This window comes from Phocoena sinus, chromosome 10, assembly GCF_008692025.1.
Source record: "Phocoena sinus isolate mPhoSin1 chromosome 10, mPhoSin1.pri, whole genome shotgun sequence".
In the NCBI taxonomy this organism is placed as follows: domain Eukaryota; kingdom Metazoa; phylum Chordata; class Mammalia; order Artiodactyla; family Phocoenidae; genus Phocoena; species Phocoena sinus.
Window position 1 is genome coordinate 85,552,806 of NC_045772.1, and position 17,911 is coordinate 85,570,716.

The window sequence follows — 17,911 nt, forward strand, 5'->3', positions numbered from 1 at the left end:
TCAGGTGCCCTATCTCTGGATGTGATTGTCATTGATTTTGGCCAGTTTGTCTTGTTGAACAAACTGGAAGGGGAAGGGGTTGGCAACTTCGAAGTTCTTTACATGTCAGAGCTGAACATGTATTTTCTTGGCTAAGTTTCCCTACTATTGGGCACATAGGAACTAGGAGTCACAGTGCGGTCTGAACTGTCTTTGTATTTGGCTTTGGGTGAGGGGAACGAAACAAGGACTCCAGTATAATCTATACTTATGCATGGTATTTACAGGAGGTATTTTGTCAGGATGTTTTTTTAGGAATGAGTGACTCATGTGGTGATTAAATATAAGACTTGAGAATAGGCTAATAGGGGCGTGGTTGGAGAATTACACAGAATAGCTTGATTGGGGTGGAGAACCGCACAAGAATCAGTAGGAACCGAAGCTGGAAATATTGTGTCCAGAGTACATTCAGACTGGGAAATGTTTGATTACATTCTGTGGTCAGCATGGAGTCACTACAGATTTTGTAAATGATAACAGCAAATACATAATTAATCTAGCAATAGTATTAGATAAACTGAAGGGACACTGGGCTAGTATCAAACTCAAGATTTAGTGTCTGACTAGAAATGAAAAGGAGAAACTGAGGAAGGCTGTGATGTCCCAATGATAAAATCAGACATTTGAGAGATGAGATACAGGAATCTGGCCTATAATACAAAGAACTTGAAATGCAACCAGATCTCACAACAGAGATTAGGTTTTAGAGTCATCTGCATGGAGGTTATAGCTGAAATACTGAATAGAGATGTGGTCTTCGGGAAGAACAAGAGCTGCGTTTAGAACCTTGGTAATGTGTAAATTTAAGGGGATGGGAGAACATAGAGTTAGCAGTGGAAAAGCAAGAAAGGTGGGATTAAAACCAGGACAAGATGTAAAGGAAATTAAGGTAGAAGATGGTCCTTTTTTTTTTCCAACTTATGTCTGGCCTATAGGGGCAGACTCTGAACCGTACAGATCCACCCAGCCTTGACTGGAAAACAGCTTCCTATATATAGCGCGGCGTGAATGGCTTGCTTCTTGCTAGAGTTTTACAAGAACTCTTTTTATAGTGGAAATAGATGAAAATGTTCCACAAGAAATGGTTAGTGTTTTTATTAGGTAAGCATCCACAATTATGAGCTAATGTCCCATTCTTGGAATCTAACCAGGTAGGAGAGAGATTTGTGCTGGCTGTAAAATTGTGATAATAGCCAAATTTAGTACACAAAATTACCATGATCTCCGAGGTAACTGCAAACGATTTACTACAAACCAATATACAACCTTCACAATACATGAATTTCTTCAGACATCTGTATTTGTATTTACGTGCTGTGTGTATCCATATATGAAGTACAGTCGGATGCTCTACAGCTGGTATTTAGTGGCTTGTTTCTCACGCTGACTTGCATGGTCAGTGTTTAAAGGAAATAAGGCAGTGTTTGGTAAATCTCTTCTATAGCAACAAGACAGTTTTCATCAAGTTTGTGAAATGTAATTTTATTAATAGAAGGGCATGTCTTACCAGACAAACTGTCCCAAAATAAATAAAGTTTCAGCATCATTAAAAGCACACAAACACACAATTTTACAGGATACAATACAAAGTCAATTTTGATGATGTTCTTGCATTTACTAAAAATCTGAGAGAGACTGTGATCAATCTCTAAATAATGATCCTGCATAAAGAGAAAAGTACAGCACAGTTATTTCATAGAAGGTTTTGGAGTGACAGTTTGAGAAGACTCTGCTTTAAAAGATATTAAGATATATCACAAATCAAATCACACTCTCTGTTAACATTACAGCATGGAATTGTACTTAATCAAAAATAAAAGAAAAGTGGCTGAAGAAGGCTGTATACTTTCTTTTCCAACATAACACTAATTTCTATTTTTGGCATGAATTAATAACCTTTTCCATTAGTAGGAAAACGTGCTCTGCAAACTCTCGGAGGGCACCACGGCCACCATAGCTTTTGCAAATATATCCAACAGCCTTCTGGGCAGCGGCACAGGCATCAGCAGGAACGCCACTGAGGCCCGCTTTCTTCAAGCACTCCTCATCAGACACTTCATTTCCTATCAAGTTAAAGAAACACTGGTTGAATATTTAAAGAGAGAAGGAATTTTCTTCCTAAATAATGCAAACAGCAATCAGTAAGTAATTCTGGCAACTTCAGACACTGTATATTAGAATACTACAGATTAGATGGAACAAAAATAAAAGCATTTCCAAGTATAATAAATACTTAAGGTCTAGGGTTTTTCCTAAGTAATTCATAATAAACGCTTATCAATTAGAGGAGAATGGAGTATACTTTCTGCTTGCCATGCATATTACAATGACTAGAAATCTAATATAAACTGTAATTATTTAAACTGTTTACTAAGGAAAATTTCAAACATGCAAGAATCCCAAATTTATGTAGAGTAATTATTAATGTTTTGCATTATTTATCAATATTCTTGTCCATTCCCTACCCCCCAAGTGTTTTGGAGGAAAGGGAGAAGAAGGAATTCCCAGAAAACATACTTTACCCATAAACTCTTTGCCATCTGTCTATAATACATATATTTTTAAGAAACTGACATAAGATCATCCAACCAACAAAATCAACACTAATTCCTTAATATCATCTAATAACCTAGTATATGCTCAAATATCCTCAGCTGTCTCAAAATTGTCTGTAAATCAACTATAAAAAGTTGATTTATTTGAATCAGAAACCAAAAAAGGTCCACATAGTGCATTTTGTTGCTATACATCTTAAGTCTCTAACAGTTCTCTCTGATTTGTATGCTGCTTGTTGAAAAATTACCATCACATTGACATAACTACATCCTTTCTCTCCCTGCCTTGCTTATTAGTTTCTCCACCTCCCCCTCTTATTTTATTTTATTTTTTTGGTAGGATGAATTTCAGAAGCTCCCAGGATCTAACATTCACCATTCTGCATATAACTATTACTATAATACAGACCAAATACTACTAATAAATGTTGGTTAAGAGTGTTTGTTTTAAATCTGTTCTACATTTATTGACTGAAATTTTTTCTTTTATTATTAAATGTATTGAAATTTGAATTGTTTTCAATGAAAGATGATAAAAATTAAAGTATTTCTTTGCATAACCCACCCCTGAAACTAAACTTTATTAAATTTTATTTATAAAAGTGTTTATTAGAACTAATAAATGAATTCAGTAAAGTTGCAGGATACAAAATTAATACATAGAAGTCTATTGTGTTTCTATATATACTAATAATGAACTCTCAGAATGAGAAATTAAGAAAACAATCCCATTTAGTATTTCATCAAAAAGAATAAAATACCGAGGAATAAATCTAAGGAGGTAAAAGACCTGCACTCAGAAAACTCTTTAAGACACTGACAAAACAAACTGAAGATGACACAAACAGATGGAAAGATATACTGTGCTCATGGATTAGAAGAATTAATGTTGTTAAAATGATCATAACTACACCAAAGGCAATCTACAGATTCAATGCAATCCCTCTACCAAAATACCAAAGGCATTTTTCGCAGAACTAGAATAAAACTAAAATTTGCATGGAAACAGAAGACCCCAAATAGCCAAACCAATCTTGAGAAAGAAGAACAGAGCTGAAGGAATCATGTTCCCTGTTTTCAAAAGCTATACTCATTAAAGCAGTATGTTAAGAGATTAATCTTAAGAGTTCTCATCGCAGGGAAAACATATTTTTATTATCTCATATGTATCTATATGAGATGATGGATATTCACTAAATTTACTGTGATAATCACTGCGTGATGTATGTAAGTTAAATCACTGTGCTGTAGACCTTAAACTTATACAGTGCTGTAAGTCAGTTATATCTCAATAAAATTGGAAGAAAAAAAAGTGTCAACATTTTAAAGGAATACACTTTTATACATTTATGTAGCTGATACAAAATACTGCTCTGATTTTTAAAATAAAAATTTGGAGTTTATTCTCTATTTTCTTGATTTTCTAACCTCTACTTTTTATACTTTTTTCCTTATGTGATATGAGTAATGCATATTCTTGGTAGAAACTTTTAAAAAAAATAAACGAAGGCAAAAAAAATCAAAATTAGGCTAATTATTATTATTTATGGATAATCACTACACCTTGGCATATATATTTTACAGTTTTACTTATATAAATGATATACACTTATTACTAAATGCATACACTATTTTAAGGATTTTATATTATCTTCAATTTCTTCCCCAGTAGCCTTAATGAAGTTTGATTTGTGTTTATACTATAAGTAGGACAACTAAGGCTTAGAGAAGCTGCTTAAGGTTGCACAGGTAATAGTAAGTACAGCTGGGATTTGTTATATGTTCCATTAAAATTGTTTTCTTCTTACAAAAACTGGATCATTTTCTATCAAAGGTTCTATAGTATTTTTCTCCACTGAATCTTCACATGTGATTCAAAGGCTATTCCTGAAGTCCCCAGATCACATGCTCCCAAAGCATCCCTGTGCTTCTTCTTTTGAGGCCCATATTGTTCTTGTAAATATTTATCTCATACACGGTTTATAGTTATTATGTATTTTAATAACTTTTCATTACTGATGTTCAAAAATGTTGACATCATTAGACTGTAAACCCTGTAAGCAATAAGTCCCAGCAACCAGTTCCAAGTATGCATAGAGGAGACACCTGATTAATATACTTGCTTAATGCTAAAGTGAAAAACTTGTGACATGTGACCATGTCAAGGAATACATATTACAGCATTGTTTTTAATGGTTGCATAAATCTATTTTTGCAGGATATTTAGGTGGGTTCTTTTTTTCCCTCCATTATTGGCATATTTGTTCAATTTCTTTCCTGGAAATGGAATCTGGGGAGTCAAATCTATGTACATTTTAATAATAGCAAAATATATTCAGAATGTACTTCCTATATATCAGAAATCTTCAATCCATTATTATGGCTGAATAGAAGGATACCAACCAAGATATGCCACTTCTTTCCAGCACAGGCCCATTTCTTTTCTCCATTCATCTACAACTGCAAGCTTGTCTGGTACACTGACTTCCATTTTGCAATCCAGTTTTAAGGAAGAGAGAGTCTGCTTTGAACAGGCCCTTTCTGAGATTAACCTCACCTTAAGAAAAAAAAAAAAAAGGGCAAAATGAGAAAACAGAAATCTCTCATAATAAAATAACACCTTTTAAATAATACAAATCACAAGTGAGTAGTCTGAAGGACTAATTAAGTAAAATCAACTAATTTATTTTAAAATGATGAAGCTTTAACACATTTGATTGCTAGTAGTCCAATAAAGGTGAAAGACTGTTTTCTACAGTGGAAAGGATTCTATCTACAGGTAAAAAATAAAATATACATTGTCTGATAACAATCTAAGATTCTCCAATAATTCAGTTTATTCAGAGGAAAGTCTAACTTGTCTCTCATGCTGCCCAGAAACATGTATTTAAGATTTCTAGTGAATTCTAAGAAATCATCTTAAACTTCATTTTTGAAAATACACATAAGTATTGTTATTTTGAATTAAAATTTTCAATCATAAGAATAAGCTACATTTAAAAAATCCACCTGAGATTTGCTTTTTTCCCAATGCTGACACCTATTTTCTGTGAAATCTTTCTGGTTGCAAGATCCTATCAGAAATACTAGATAGCACCTACTATCATACTCATTAAATAAATAAGAAATATTATTTACTGATAGACAAATTACTAATTCTACTCATCTAAAAGTAAATAGCACAATTTTCTAGGCATGTGAAAGCTAAATTTCAGATATTTTAATTGATAATACTAAAAACGTAAATCTCTTATTTCCCTCACATGTTCCTTGACCTTAAATCACAGTCTTAAAAAGCACTGCTATGTTCAGGGGGCACGTACCTCAATACCACTTTTCTTTAATAAACTTATCCCAATAGCATCTTTTACATCATAAGATATTATTTCTTTTTGGTCTCCTGATACATAAATGTGGCCATTGGTTAGACATCCATCAATATTGCAAACGAAAAGTTTTATCTCCTTCAGCTTCTCTTTGCCAAAATAGCCAAATCTAAAAGAAACCAAAAGAGACTTTTGAATTTTAGTGTGATACTAATCTCTCATCTGGCTAACACCAGTAAACTTGATAACCCGTTTCCATTTAATTACTCAAACATTACCTTTCCAAGTAACCTCACACATACACTTCAACTTACAGTGCAAGGATTTTAAGTGTGGTCTAACCAGATTATGTGCTTCTCAAGTTACTGAATAAGCCATCTATAGGCATATTTTATGTATATGTCTTCCTTACTTAAGCAAAATAATTACAAAAGATCCTAAGATTGGAGGATCAAAAATCAGTTGTCCACAAGTGAATTTAAATGTATCTACTAAAAATCATTCATTGTGGTCTAGTGCAAAGGCTATACAATCTTGTTTTCACCTTAAAACTCTTTGTTCTGCAATAGGCCAGTCAATGTCCACATCTATGTCCACACTGTGCTCGGCTCGCATCTCGTAGTACGCCATTTTCCCACCCTAAAGATAGCACAGGTGCCATGAGGACTGTTGTCAACATGCATTCACACATATCAAAAAGTTTATTACAATACAGAACAATGAATCCACTTCTATAGTACTAAGAAAAATGAATAAGCCAGTAATACCAGACACACAACAAATAATTTTTTTTGGAGGGGAGAGCTTATTGTTTTCCATATATTCAAACCACATAAAACAAACAACCTTGACATTCTTCAAATTCTATTTACACAGTGCAAGTTCCCATTTTTCTTTAAATAGATTTTAAAGACTGAAACAGAGCAGAAATAATATGCATCCTCCAGTATTCTGACCACAAGGAATTTTCTGGGAATCCCTAATTGTATCCCCTTTGTTCTGGTAGTCTCTCCCATCATCATCCAAAAGCAGTAGTATAAATGTTTTTGGAACTTCTGTTCCTATTTGCAATAGGGGTAAGATTGGGTAGGAAAAGGAACTGTAGTATCTACTGTACAGAACTGCCTTAGATCCCTGAGCTACAGATGGGAGTGGACAATAATTGTCTGGGTCACATGTGGGTAAAGGTAGGAACAGTGTCATGATCCTGGGGTATGGGGCAAGAGGAGTGAGGCCTTTCCTGATTGTAATCATTTGAAGGTCAATATCAATCACTAGAAATTTTCATTTTTCAGAATTGTCAGTCTCTTTACAAATCTTGCTACAGTGAGAAACCTACTTTTCTCCACACTTTAGGAAATGGTCAAATCACATTCCCCCTTAGCAAAGAGCTTATGGAGGGTGGTATCTATAGATGTCAAATCTAATTTTCCTGAATACTCAAACTTAACTGAACAGCCAGTCTACAGTTCGCCTACTGACCAGAAGATTGGAAAAATTCCTTCCCCTTAGAGAATGAGTCACATTAGAATTTTTACTATAAAGAATGGAGTTCGGGGGTTCTTAAATGCTATTTTTTGAGTAACATAGGACCTGAATCCAAATCCTAACAGTGCCATTCACAACTTGTTTTTGCTTTGAGACAATTGCTTCATTTTTCAGAGCTGCCATTTCCTCCTCTGAAACAGAACTAGGAACATCCATTTTATTCCGTTATATAAGATAACCTGTGTAGTATTTCATATAGTCCTGGGTCCATAGTAAATGCTGAATAAAGTATAGCTATAACCAAAATGAACAAATAGTATATGATGTAACGTAACCACACAGGCTCTAAAGATGAGAGAGACATCCAACTCCCTTATTGTAAAATGAGAGCATTAAGACTCAGAACAGATAAAATGATATATTCAAGGTTATATAGTTATAGAGATTTTACTACAATATATTCCAGTTTTCCTGATGCCCAGGTTGGTGCTCTTTCACCTCTACTATACTGTTGTGTTTTTTGTCTCTTTTCAAAGTAGTACAGGTTATTCAACTGTACAACCACAACTTGACAGTAATACAACTATGGATTAAAAACAGAGTTTTGAATGAAATAACATGAATACCAGGACACATATAGAACATTCAGTACTTGTTTCATTTCTAATCTTAATGTTACAACTGTAGCAGAATCTTTCCCATATTCACTGAATGAACCCCAAAGATCATTTTGGGGTAAGTGTGCAGGATAAATGCCTCAGATAATAAATCTTGTCAGTTACTGCTTTTCCCCTAGGGGTTAATACTTTCCTTTATGTGCCATACTTCTTTCTTAGAACTCAAAGTATATAGATAAAAGGGTTTGAAAGGTTTTTGCAAAATGAGGGCACAAACCTGTAAGTAACCCATCTCTATCAAATGTCTTTTAGCAAAATAAAACGAGCCATTTTCATATAATTCTCCATCCCAGTCTTGTCGACGAGGTCGTTTAGCTGGATTCAAATTCAGAGGCTCAGTCATTTCACGAACTAAAAGCAAAAAGCTACAGTAAGTCCCAGGTGCTTTGAACACTGAAAATGTTCATTCAGTAATTTTTTTAAAAAGCAAATAAAAATGAACTCAGAAGGTAGAATATTTCTGTATCTAAATAAACAATTTAAAAGATTTTTTAAAGAAACAAAACCTCTAATAATTCTGATGATTTATCTTTGCTTTTCAATAACAATAATAAGAGAAAAATAAGGTATCTTACAGAGAAATTCTGAGCAATTAAAGTTTTAAACTATTTATACAAATATAATGCTTTGGGAGGACATAAAGGCAACCTTAAAATAGTTTCAAAAGAAGTGAATTTGTTATAAATTACCCATAGTTCAATATTTGAGCCCTTTAAATCTACTGCTCACTATGAGCTTCTATAGAAATACAATGTATGTGTTATTTATCTAATGTGGTTGAGAAATTACTCTCATGGAATTATTACAGAAAAATGAATACTTCCCCACTAAATTATTGAAACTTTCATATTGATAGAACTGCTTATATAATGTATGATACATTCTTACTAGTAGTTAAAAAAATACTAATATAAAATATACATAACAATAAATAAATAATGTTTACTTATTATTGTTGGTAATAATGAAGGCTGAGCAATACCAACATTAATGATTATAACATGATATAATAAATGAAGCCTTCAGTATTGGTATATAGGAATTCCCTTGGCTTTCCACTAAATTTTTGCCAAATTTGTGTTTGTGGATGTGTATGGATACTTTTTGAACTTTTTAAACTTTAATCACATATCATATAAAGCTCAATATTCATTTTAACACTGAGCTTCCTTGATTTGTTCAAAAATGTGTTTTACAAGCTTTAATCCTTCCTATATCTTATTTCTGATATTTAGTGAATAAGTTCAAAATATTATATACATAAAACTTAACGTAGAACTTGCTACAGAGAAGACAATAAATGCTTATTGAATGAAATCAATAAATTTAGTCATTGATATACTGCATTGATTTTGACAGCATTCATATTTAGAGGCTGAAAAATCATCATTTTCTGTCTATAACTTTATCTTCTTATCTTAATTGCTCTTTTGTGGACCTTCTCCATTTTCACTGCATCTTCCCCTCTCCTTTAAGTCAAACATAGGTTAAAGACCAGCTTTCCTACATTCAACACATGTCAGGGCATTGAAGAGTAATCACACTGCCTTTCTTCAAGTATGTTACATTTACCTATTTGTTGGTGATTCTATTCTTTATTGCAGATTTTGCTAATTTATCTGGCTAGAAATCAGGCTCTAGCTAAACGTTATGGAACTCTTTTTGCACGAGAAGTTACAAACTTTGGGAATCAATTCCACAAATTCATTCTTGAGGTTCTCCAAAACTTTTCGGTGGAAGATTTCTATTCCCACAATTCTGTGATTTATACGGAGTTTATCAAACAAGTCTAGAACAACATAAAAGTATTTGCTCTAGAAAAATGACATGTCTTCCTCAAAATACAAATAGAGGGTTAAAATAATCCTTTGTAAAAAGTAATAATTTGGTATCATTGTTTTGCCTCAATAATCACAAGATTTAGAACACATTATAAATGTTATTACCTACTAGAGTTAAGAATCCCATGTTCTATTTTACTGCTCCCTTTTTACTCTCCCCACTCCTAAAGAATATTTACATATGAAAAATTAATTCTCCATAAAATGAGCTAAAATAAAGATTGATACAACAGATTACCTCCTTTCTGAATTTCACCCCATCGAAACTGATGGCGTCTCACAACAGAGAAAACAGAATCATATCCTTCTTCTCGAATCATTTCTGCAACTTTCTGAAGATCAGTAGGATGTAAACATGGAGAAGTAGCTTGAATATTTCCTACAATGTCAACCTCTTAAGAAGACAAAACAAATGAAAAGAACATCAAAATAAAGTTCTTTGCAAGCAAGTAATACTAAGATCTAAATTCAAATGTTAAAACAAGTCTTGTGAAATGATAGGCAAGTTGGAAATCATGTAAAATGTTGAATAAACTATTAGTCAAACTCATACCATTGTGGTAATTAAGAAACTCTATGATGGCGTCTAGTGAGGTAGAACTGTCTTTTGAAGCTTCAGAACTTCTTCGATGAACTTGTGCACCAAACTGTTTGGCCACATTCTCAATCTCATCATGGTCTGTTGAAACCCAAACACTGTACAGATATTAAGAAATAAAAAGCCAAATCACTAAAAAAAAAAATCATTAAAGATAAAAAGGAGCTCTGCAACCCCAAAAATACAGCTTACATACTGTTAGAATAGTTCTTGTACCAGCAAAATAATGTTACAGATAGAAAGTAATATAAAATTTAAAGAAAAATAAAGTATTTTCTACGTAAACCACATTTTAAAATGTCTGAATCAAAAACGTGGTCCTAGATGTTATATTTATATTTACATATATAAATATTTATATTATATATAACATATTATTTATATACATATTATTTACATAGCCCTAGATATAGTTTTATAAAATCAGAAAAAAATGATAATTGGTCTTTTTGAAGCTACTGGTATATTAAAGACACTAGTAACACGAGAAGTTCAAATCTAAAGAAAATAAAGAAGATACTGCTTCTCATTCCCCATCAAAATCCAAAATATTGTGTATTTAATATACTTGCTAAGAAAAAAATGGATTTGGCTTAGCCAAACCACGACACTGAAAGAGTTTCAAGCTTAGTAGAGACTAAATGTCCAAAACAATCAGACAAGCCAACTCTTTTTTTGCCAATTAACAATGGGTATATAAATATCTGAACATAGAATCAAGTGGGTAAAGCCACCGATAACAATTAAAGATGTGGAGAACATGACTTGATTGGCTCAGGAGAGCTTAGTTGAACAGCTCTATTAACCACAGCTTACAGCGTTGACCATTTGGACTTTATAAGATGACGAGTAAGAGTAAAATATAAAACATTATTTGGGGGCGTGTACTAGTCTGTACTGAATTGTTTCCTTGACCTTTACAAATCCCCACTGCTAGAAACAGAAGATGTGAGTATTAACTCTAGCCACAATGTTTTTATAGTGACATTACACAAATCTGAATGACTTCTTTGGTATATGCACATACAGTTGACCCTTGAACAGCACTGGTTTGAACTGTGTGAATATTTTTCAGTAAATGTACTGGAAACATTTTAGAAGGTCTGCTAAAATTTGAAAAAAATTGCAAACTGTGTAGCCTAGTAATATTGGAAAAAATAAGAAAAAGTTAGGTGGGACTTCCCTGGCGGTCCAGTGGTTACGACTCCGTGCTTCCAACGCAGGGGGAGTGGTTTCGATCCCTGGTTGGGGAACTAAGATCGCACATGCTGCGAGGTATGGCCAAAAAATAAACAACAACGATGTAATTAAACCAGCCAAGATGACTAAGTATAATACCACAAAAACGCAAAAAAAAAAAAAAAGGTATGCCATGAACGCATAAAACATATGTAGATAATAGTCTATCCTTACACAGACATGAGTGATATTTAATATAAAGTTAATAATGTTTTACTTTTGTTTTTTAACTCTGCCCATCATCACAGGTAAGTGGTTTTTTTAAAAAATGGAACAATGTTTCTGACACTGTATTATGAATATGACTGTAATACTGTATGCCATAAAAATTTTATGATTCATTCATTAGTGTATAGGCTAGGCTACCATGAAGCAATCACACTGATTACCACAGGCTACCATAAAGCAATCACACTGTTGCTTCTTTGTTATCAATGCCCGAATCATTAGACCTGTAAATAAATATGAATTTTTTTCACATTATCTTTTCATTTTTGATGTTCAGTGTTAGTAATATGTGTAACATCTACAGTGTTTTGTATCATATGACAATATTGATACTGACAGGTGATTCATCTTGTAAACAAAGTAAACTTACGATATAGTGCAGTACTGTAAATGTATTTTGTCTTCCTTATGATTTTCTTTTCTCTAGCTTACTTTATTGTAATATACTATACAACACATATATATTATAAAATGTGTTAATAATAAAAAATAAAACATAAAATAAAACATAAAACTAAATAAAACATAATGTGTTTCAGATATAGAAAACTCATGGTTACTCATGGGGAGAGGGAAAGGGGGAGGGCCAATATAGGGGTAGGGGAAAAAAAAGGGTTATTATGGGATTACATAAAATCATGTGTGAAACTTTTGAAAATTGTAAAGCACTACAGAATTTAAAGAATCTTTCAATTAAAAAAATCAATTAAATTTAAAAAACATAATGTGTTTATGTTACTGGTAAGGCTTTAGTGAACAGTAGGCTATTAGTAGTTAAGTTTTGGTGGATCAAAAGCTAATCTGGGATTTTTGACTGCCCCGGGTGGGGAGTTGACACCCCGACCCCACATTGTTCAAGGGTCAACTCTATTTCTTTACCCCTTTCATTCAGTATCTACTGAATGAATGAGAACCTGCATGTTTCAAACGTCTATGCTCAATTGTCAAGAGTGAAAAGAGAGAAACTAAAGAAAAATTTCTAACATCTCTGGCTTTCATTTATGAATTTAATTTCATTTATTGCCTTTACTATTGGCAGATGATTTAATAAAGTCAATAAACCCCCATAGTGCCCCCAATTTTTTTTTCAGAGGAAACCTAGTAAACAAGATGAGCCATTGGCTAGGAGTCAAGTGTGTCATACCTACTCATGTCATTCTGTGCAAGGCACAACATAGGAGCCCTCATTTTCCTCCATCTCAAAATCTGAAATAATTTTGGGATAAGTTTTTCACTGGAAAGTGTCACAAAGTTATATAACAAAGTGAAGTACCAACAAAAATGTAGTGAATTTTTTAAAGAGGATAAAAGGAGGGTGGTGATGGTAACACAGTAAAAACGTAAACAGTAAAAGAAAGAGATGAGTTTTTTGACATCTGGTTTCCATCACTAATTGAAATAAATTACTGAAGCCATTTTATTATCCTGATCTTTACTGTAATAAACATTCAACACCTCAGGATTCAGTGATCTTTTGGAAATGCTAAACAGTAAATAAGAAATAACAGAGGTTGGGAAGAGGTTTGCCTGTGTTTCATCTTTCCTCCCTTTTATTATTCATTCATTCCTTCATTCATGAAATGATTCCTGACTGCCTATTCTGTTTCAGGCCCTACTCTGGACACTGGGATATATAATCCATTTTCTTGAGAAACTCTCAGCAGATTGGTAGAGACAGCGAGAGGTCAGGAAGCAATAACTAACCTTTCTACAATGCTTTACTTTTTACAAGGTATTTTTATAGTGCCTGCTACGTAACAGGTGCTCAATTTGTTGAATGAATGAAACAGTAGATGGTTAAGAGCATGGACTCTGAAGGAAGGGCTTCAAATCCCGGCTCTACCACAAGCTAGCTATATGACTCTAGGTCAAATCTCCCTAAGCCTCAATTTTCAGTAAACAGAGGTAATAATAGTAGTAATTACCTAATATGATTGTTATGAGAATTCAACATAAACCACAATACAGAATAAACGTTTAATAAGTGTTAGCTATTGAAAATAATAAAATAGGAATGGCAATAAAGGAACAGCTACGCAGTCTCATTTAATCCTCACACTGACTCTGTTGGAAGGAAAACTGAAGTTTTGCTTTCAGACCTTCAAAGGTCCAAATGTCTAATTTGTATGTATTATGTAAGGCAATGGCATTATGAATATGAAAACAGCATCTTATAGGTGCACTTAAAATACAATGATCATCACTTATTAGAAGGACTAAGTCAGTCAATCATTCTCCCTTGGCTTAGGGGCATCAGATGAGGCAGGGCAAAAGAGAAAGAATGAGCAAATGAACAAACAGGGCTAATAAAATTTAAAATCAAGTATAAAGTAAATGTCAAAGTTCAACGCCAATGGCTTTAAATTTAAAATCAAGTATAAAGGAAATGTCAAAGTTCAACGTCAATGGCTTTAAGTTTAAAATCAAGTATAAAGGAAATGTCAAAGTTCAACGCCAATGGCTTTAAATTTAAAATCAAGTATAAAGGAAATGTCAAAGTTCAACGCCAATGGCTTTAAGTTTAAAATCAAGTATAAAGGAAATGTCAAAGTTCAACGTCAATGGCTTTAGCCTCAGATGAAGTCATACTACATCTAACAGGATGAACAGGAGTATCAGCCATGATCCCTACGACAGAAACTTCAAATCATAAGCTGCCATTTCAAGGACAACATAGCATGGCCCTTCATTAATCATAAATCCACACCCTAGAAATGAAACCAAAACTTACGTTTATCTTTCACGTTAGGCAACATTTTAAAAAATCAATTTACTCTGAGATTCACTTACACAGCACTCAACCACTGTTGAAACCAAGCTTTTAAAAATTCAGCTCAAACAATAGCTTTTTACTAAATGAAAATATTATCTCAGCATTTTTCTTGACTGTTAACTCTCCAAGTTAGTGGGCAAAGTTAGCAACCTTGAAAGTATCGTTAGCTTTGATTCTAAGCAGGCCAGAAACTCAATTACGTCAAAAAGATTTTGAACAAAATAATCTCCAGGCCTGAAAAACACAAATCAGGCAAGCTACAGGTTTCCCCAATTCCTTCATAGGGTACATATTTGTTGAAGGAGGCAGAAGGGGAGAAGCAGGAAGGCTGCTCCAAACTGACTGCAGCTTCAGAATAAGTCAATTAAATTCAAATCTACCCCTTCTGGGTGGTAGATTAGAACTCAAAGGGCAGAGAGGGATGTATAACTGCAAGCTTTCTAAATTAACTGTTTTAAGAGGGCCTCCAGGGGCTATCTGCCAGAAGAGCATAGGTAAATTCTCCCGGCAGCACTGAGCACGCATTTTCGGGGGCTGGGATCATCCTAAGAACAAGGCCTTAAGCTGCTAGAAACCATGACAGAGTTTGGTTGAACACAGACGTTTGGATGGAGTTGTTTGTTATGTGTGGAAAGTTCTGCCGTTCTCAGCAAAACTACCCCCATACCATAAGGGGAGATCCTATCTAGAGGAATCAAGAAATAGAGGATTATGGTGACCAAGTGCACTATCCCCTTACTTTCTTTTTCTTAAAGATATGTATTATCACCTGGTACAGTATACACTGTTTATATATTAACTGTCTTCTCCCTATTATAATGCAAGCTCCACCAGCCTAGGGATGGACCCTACTGCTATAACCCTTGGTTAAGGACACATAATAGTGCCTGTCACATAGTAGGTAGTCAATAAATGTTTGCTGAATGAATGAATCATTTTTGCCCTTGAATCTGTATCTCAAACAAGCCCTACCTTTTTTTGTTTAGCCAGTTTGAAAGGGGTTTCTTGACATATGCAACTGGAGTTGTAAATGCATTCTGTTCTCAATCTATTATGAATGTGATATTCCTCTCTAGTTTATGTCACAAAAATAGGATTTTACTACATCACTACTAACTGGATGCACCTTCTCTCGGTCCTTTTTTTTTTTTTCCCAGTGTGTACCCTTTGTAAGGAGGTAAAAATGTCCAAAAGTCTGTGAGCTTAACACGGAAAGAACCATGTCACACACATCTTGCTGTTCCCTTGGATGTGTATGGCAGAAATTAGGGTTCAGTGTTTACTGAACTGAACGAAATCCCCCAGTCTTTCTTTATCACTCCTTTGCACACTTCCTGTTACATTACTGTTATATTCTGTGTGCCAGCTCTTATTTACCTTGCACCACCCAGGACTTCCTTTGGATAAAAACATTAAGAAAATTAGTAAATGTATACTTTTTTGGTACCTCCTTTGTAAACAAGAACAGTTAAGTGAAAATCATTTATCCATATATTAATGTAGGTAATTAATATGCTCCAAAAACAGCCATCTCTTTAAAAACCAAAACCCAAACATCAAAAAGGTGAAAATAATTTACTTTCCACGGTAACAAATTCAAGCATAATTAGGTTGAAATTACCATGTGTAAGTTCATTCTTGGCACAGAATTCTATCTCCCTTCTTTTATGAATGACATAAGCTTGTAACTCCTGGCCAATACGGCATATGGCCATGTCTCTAAATGATGTACAATTAAAACTGTCCTTAGGACAAACGAGGTTCCAAAGGTATGATCAAACCATTTATAAGCATTTCATCAAACAGTCCAGAGGTGCGGTTTTCCACTCTCGCACCTACATACAAATGTGGGGAGCTGTCTAGATTGTGCTGACTCACAGGCAGATAGCTTAGAGTATTTTCCAAAGGTCAGGAAAGGATCTCCAAGCTGAGCTTGAAATGAGAAAAGCCTTGACAGCCCACTCCATTCACGAACCCGATGCCTCCTTAATCGATCAGCACCAGGTGGGTATCAGACGCCGGGCAACAGGGGAAAGCCAACGGCCACTGCCTAAAGGAGTTCACAGATTATCGCAGACGTTTCACAAGGGTGGACTCCTTTCCTTTACCCTGCGAGGTCAACCCGGGCAGCGCAAACAGTAGAGAAGAGGAAATCTCTCCCTTTACGGATGTTATTCTCAAGGGCGGAGACAGGAACGGTCCCAAGTTCATGGCTATTAGCAGCTACGGAACAAGTAAGAAGCTGGAGCCCCTCCTCCCCCGGCTGCCAGCCGGGGCCCAGACACCCCGGATCTTGCACACCCCTTCCGGGGGCGATTGCCCCCCGGAGCCCCTGCCCCTCCGGCGGCCCGGCTCCCCCTCACGACCCCCGCCCAGGCCGCACCGCCCACTCTCGCACATGCGCACCTCTGGAAGACCCCCGAGTCCAGGGCCGCACGCAGGACCCAGCCAATGAGCGGGACCCCCGCCAGGTGCTTAATGTTCTTCAGGGGGATGCCCTTGCTGCCGCCGCGGGCCAGGATTAGGGCCGCCAGGTGCGGGGGCTTCTCCACACCTCGGCCCTGGCCCCCGCGGGAGTTGCGCTGCAGCTTTGGCGGCCGACCCCGGGAGGGCCGGCCCCGCGGGTTGGAGACGGAGGTGGCGGCCCCCTTCTCCACCGAGTCCATCTTCCTCCCACGCCTTCTCCCCAGCTTCTCCACATCCGGGAGCTCTTGTCTCGCCACCTCAGCTCGGCGCCGCCCGACCTCCCCGCCCGACAGCTAGCGGGGGTGGCTGTTCCCGGCCCCGCCCACCGCCACGTCCCCGCGCCCTCGCGGGGCACGCCGGGAATTGTAGTCCGCGGGTCGCTCGCAGGGTCCCGGAGGCCCAGTAGGCTCTGCCCGGGCGACCCCCAAGTCCAAGCCCGGCACGGAAAAGCCAGAAATGCCTTGAAGGAAGTGTAGCTTCCAGGGGGCTTGATATTGTATGGAGATTAATAAAATAGGCAACACAGGTTACCGATCTTCTGCTGAAGAACTTCTCCATTTAGGAATTGTGGTGGGTTTTCCACGGCACACCCTGGTGCACCCAACACTAAACAATTTTATATTTTAAAATTTATATTTTAAACGTCCGTCTTTCTGCTGTGCTTCTGACTCATTGTTTCCA

General features: G+C 35.7%; 1 protein-coding gene across 1 annotated transcript; it reads right to left on the reverse strand.

Moving 5' to 3' along the window:
- Positions 1 to 1,500: 1,500 nt before the first annotated feature.
- On the reverse strand, positions 1,501 to 17,516 carry CMAS (cytidine monophosphate N-acetylneuraminic acid synthetase). Its single transcript, XM_032646522.1, has 8 exons — positions 17,171 to 17,516; positions 10,480 to 10,622; positions 10,165 to 10,320; positions 8,303 to 8,436; positions 6,465 to 6,559; positions 5,918 to 6,089; positions 4,998 to 5,151; positions 1,501 to 2,102 (listed from the first exon to the last, which is right to left on the reverse strand). Exons 1-8 carry the CDS (start codon positions 17,428 to 17,430, stop codon positions 1,912 to 1,914), a joined length of 1,305 nt encoding a protein of 434 aa, XP_032502413.1. The 5' UTR covers positions 17,431 to 17,516; the 3' UTR covers positions 1,501 to 1,911.
- Between the last annotated feature and the right edge of the window lie 395 nt (positions 17,517 to 17,911).

Bases quoted from the DNA above. Each gene is read 5' to 3' on its own strand.
- CMAS (XM_032646522.1), bottom strand. From the start codon at position 17,430: ATGGACTCGGTGGAGAAGGGGGCCGCCACCTCCGTCTCCAACCCGCGG. The intron at 6,090-6,464 runs GTGAAAACAAGA...GGTTTCTTTTAG, and splicing joins GCAGAACAAAGAGTTTTAAG to ATTTGGCTATTTTGGCAAAG. The intron at 2,103-4,997 runs GTTGGTATCCTT...TTAACTTGATAG, and splicing joins GAAAGAAGTGGCATATCTTG to GAAATGAAGTGTCTGATGAG.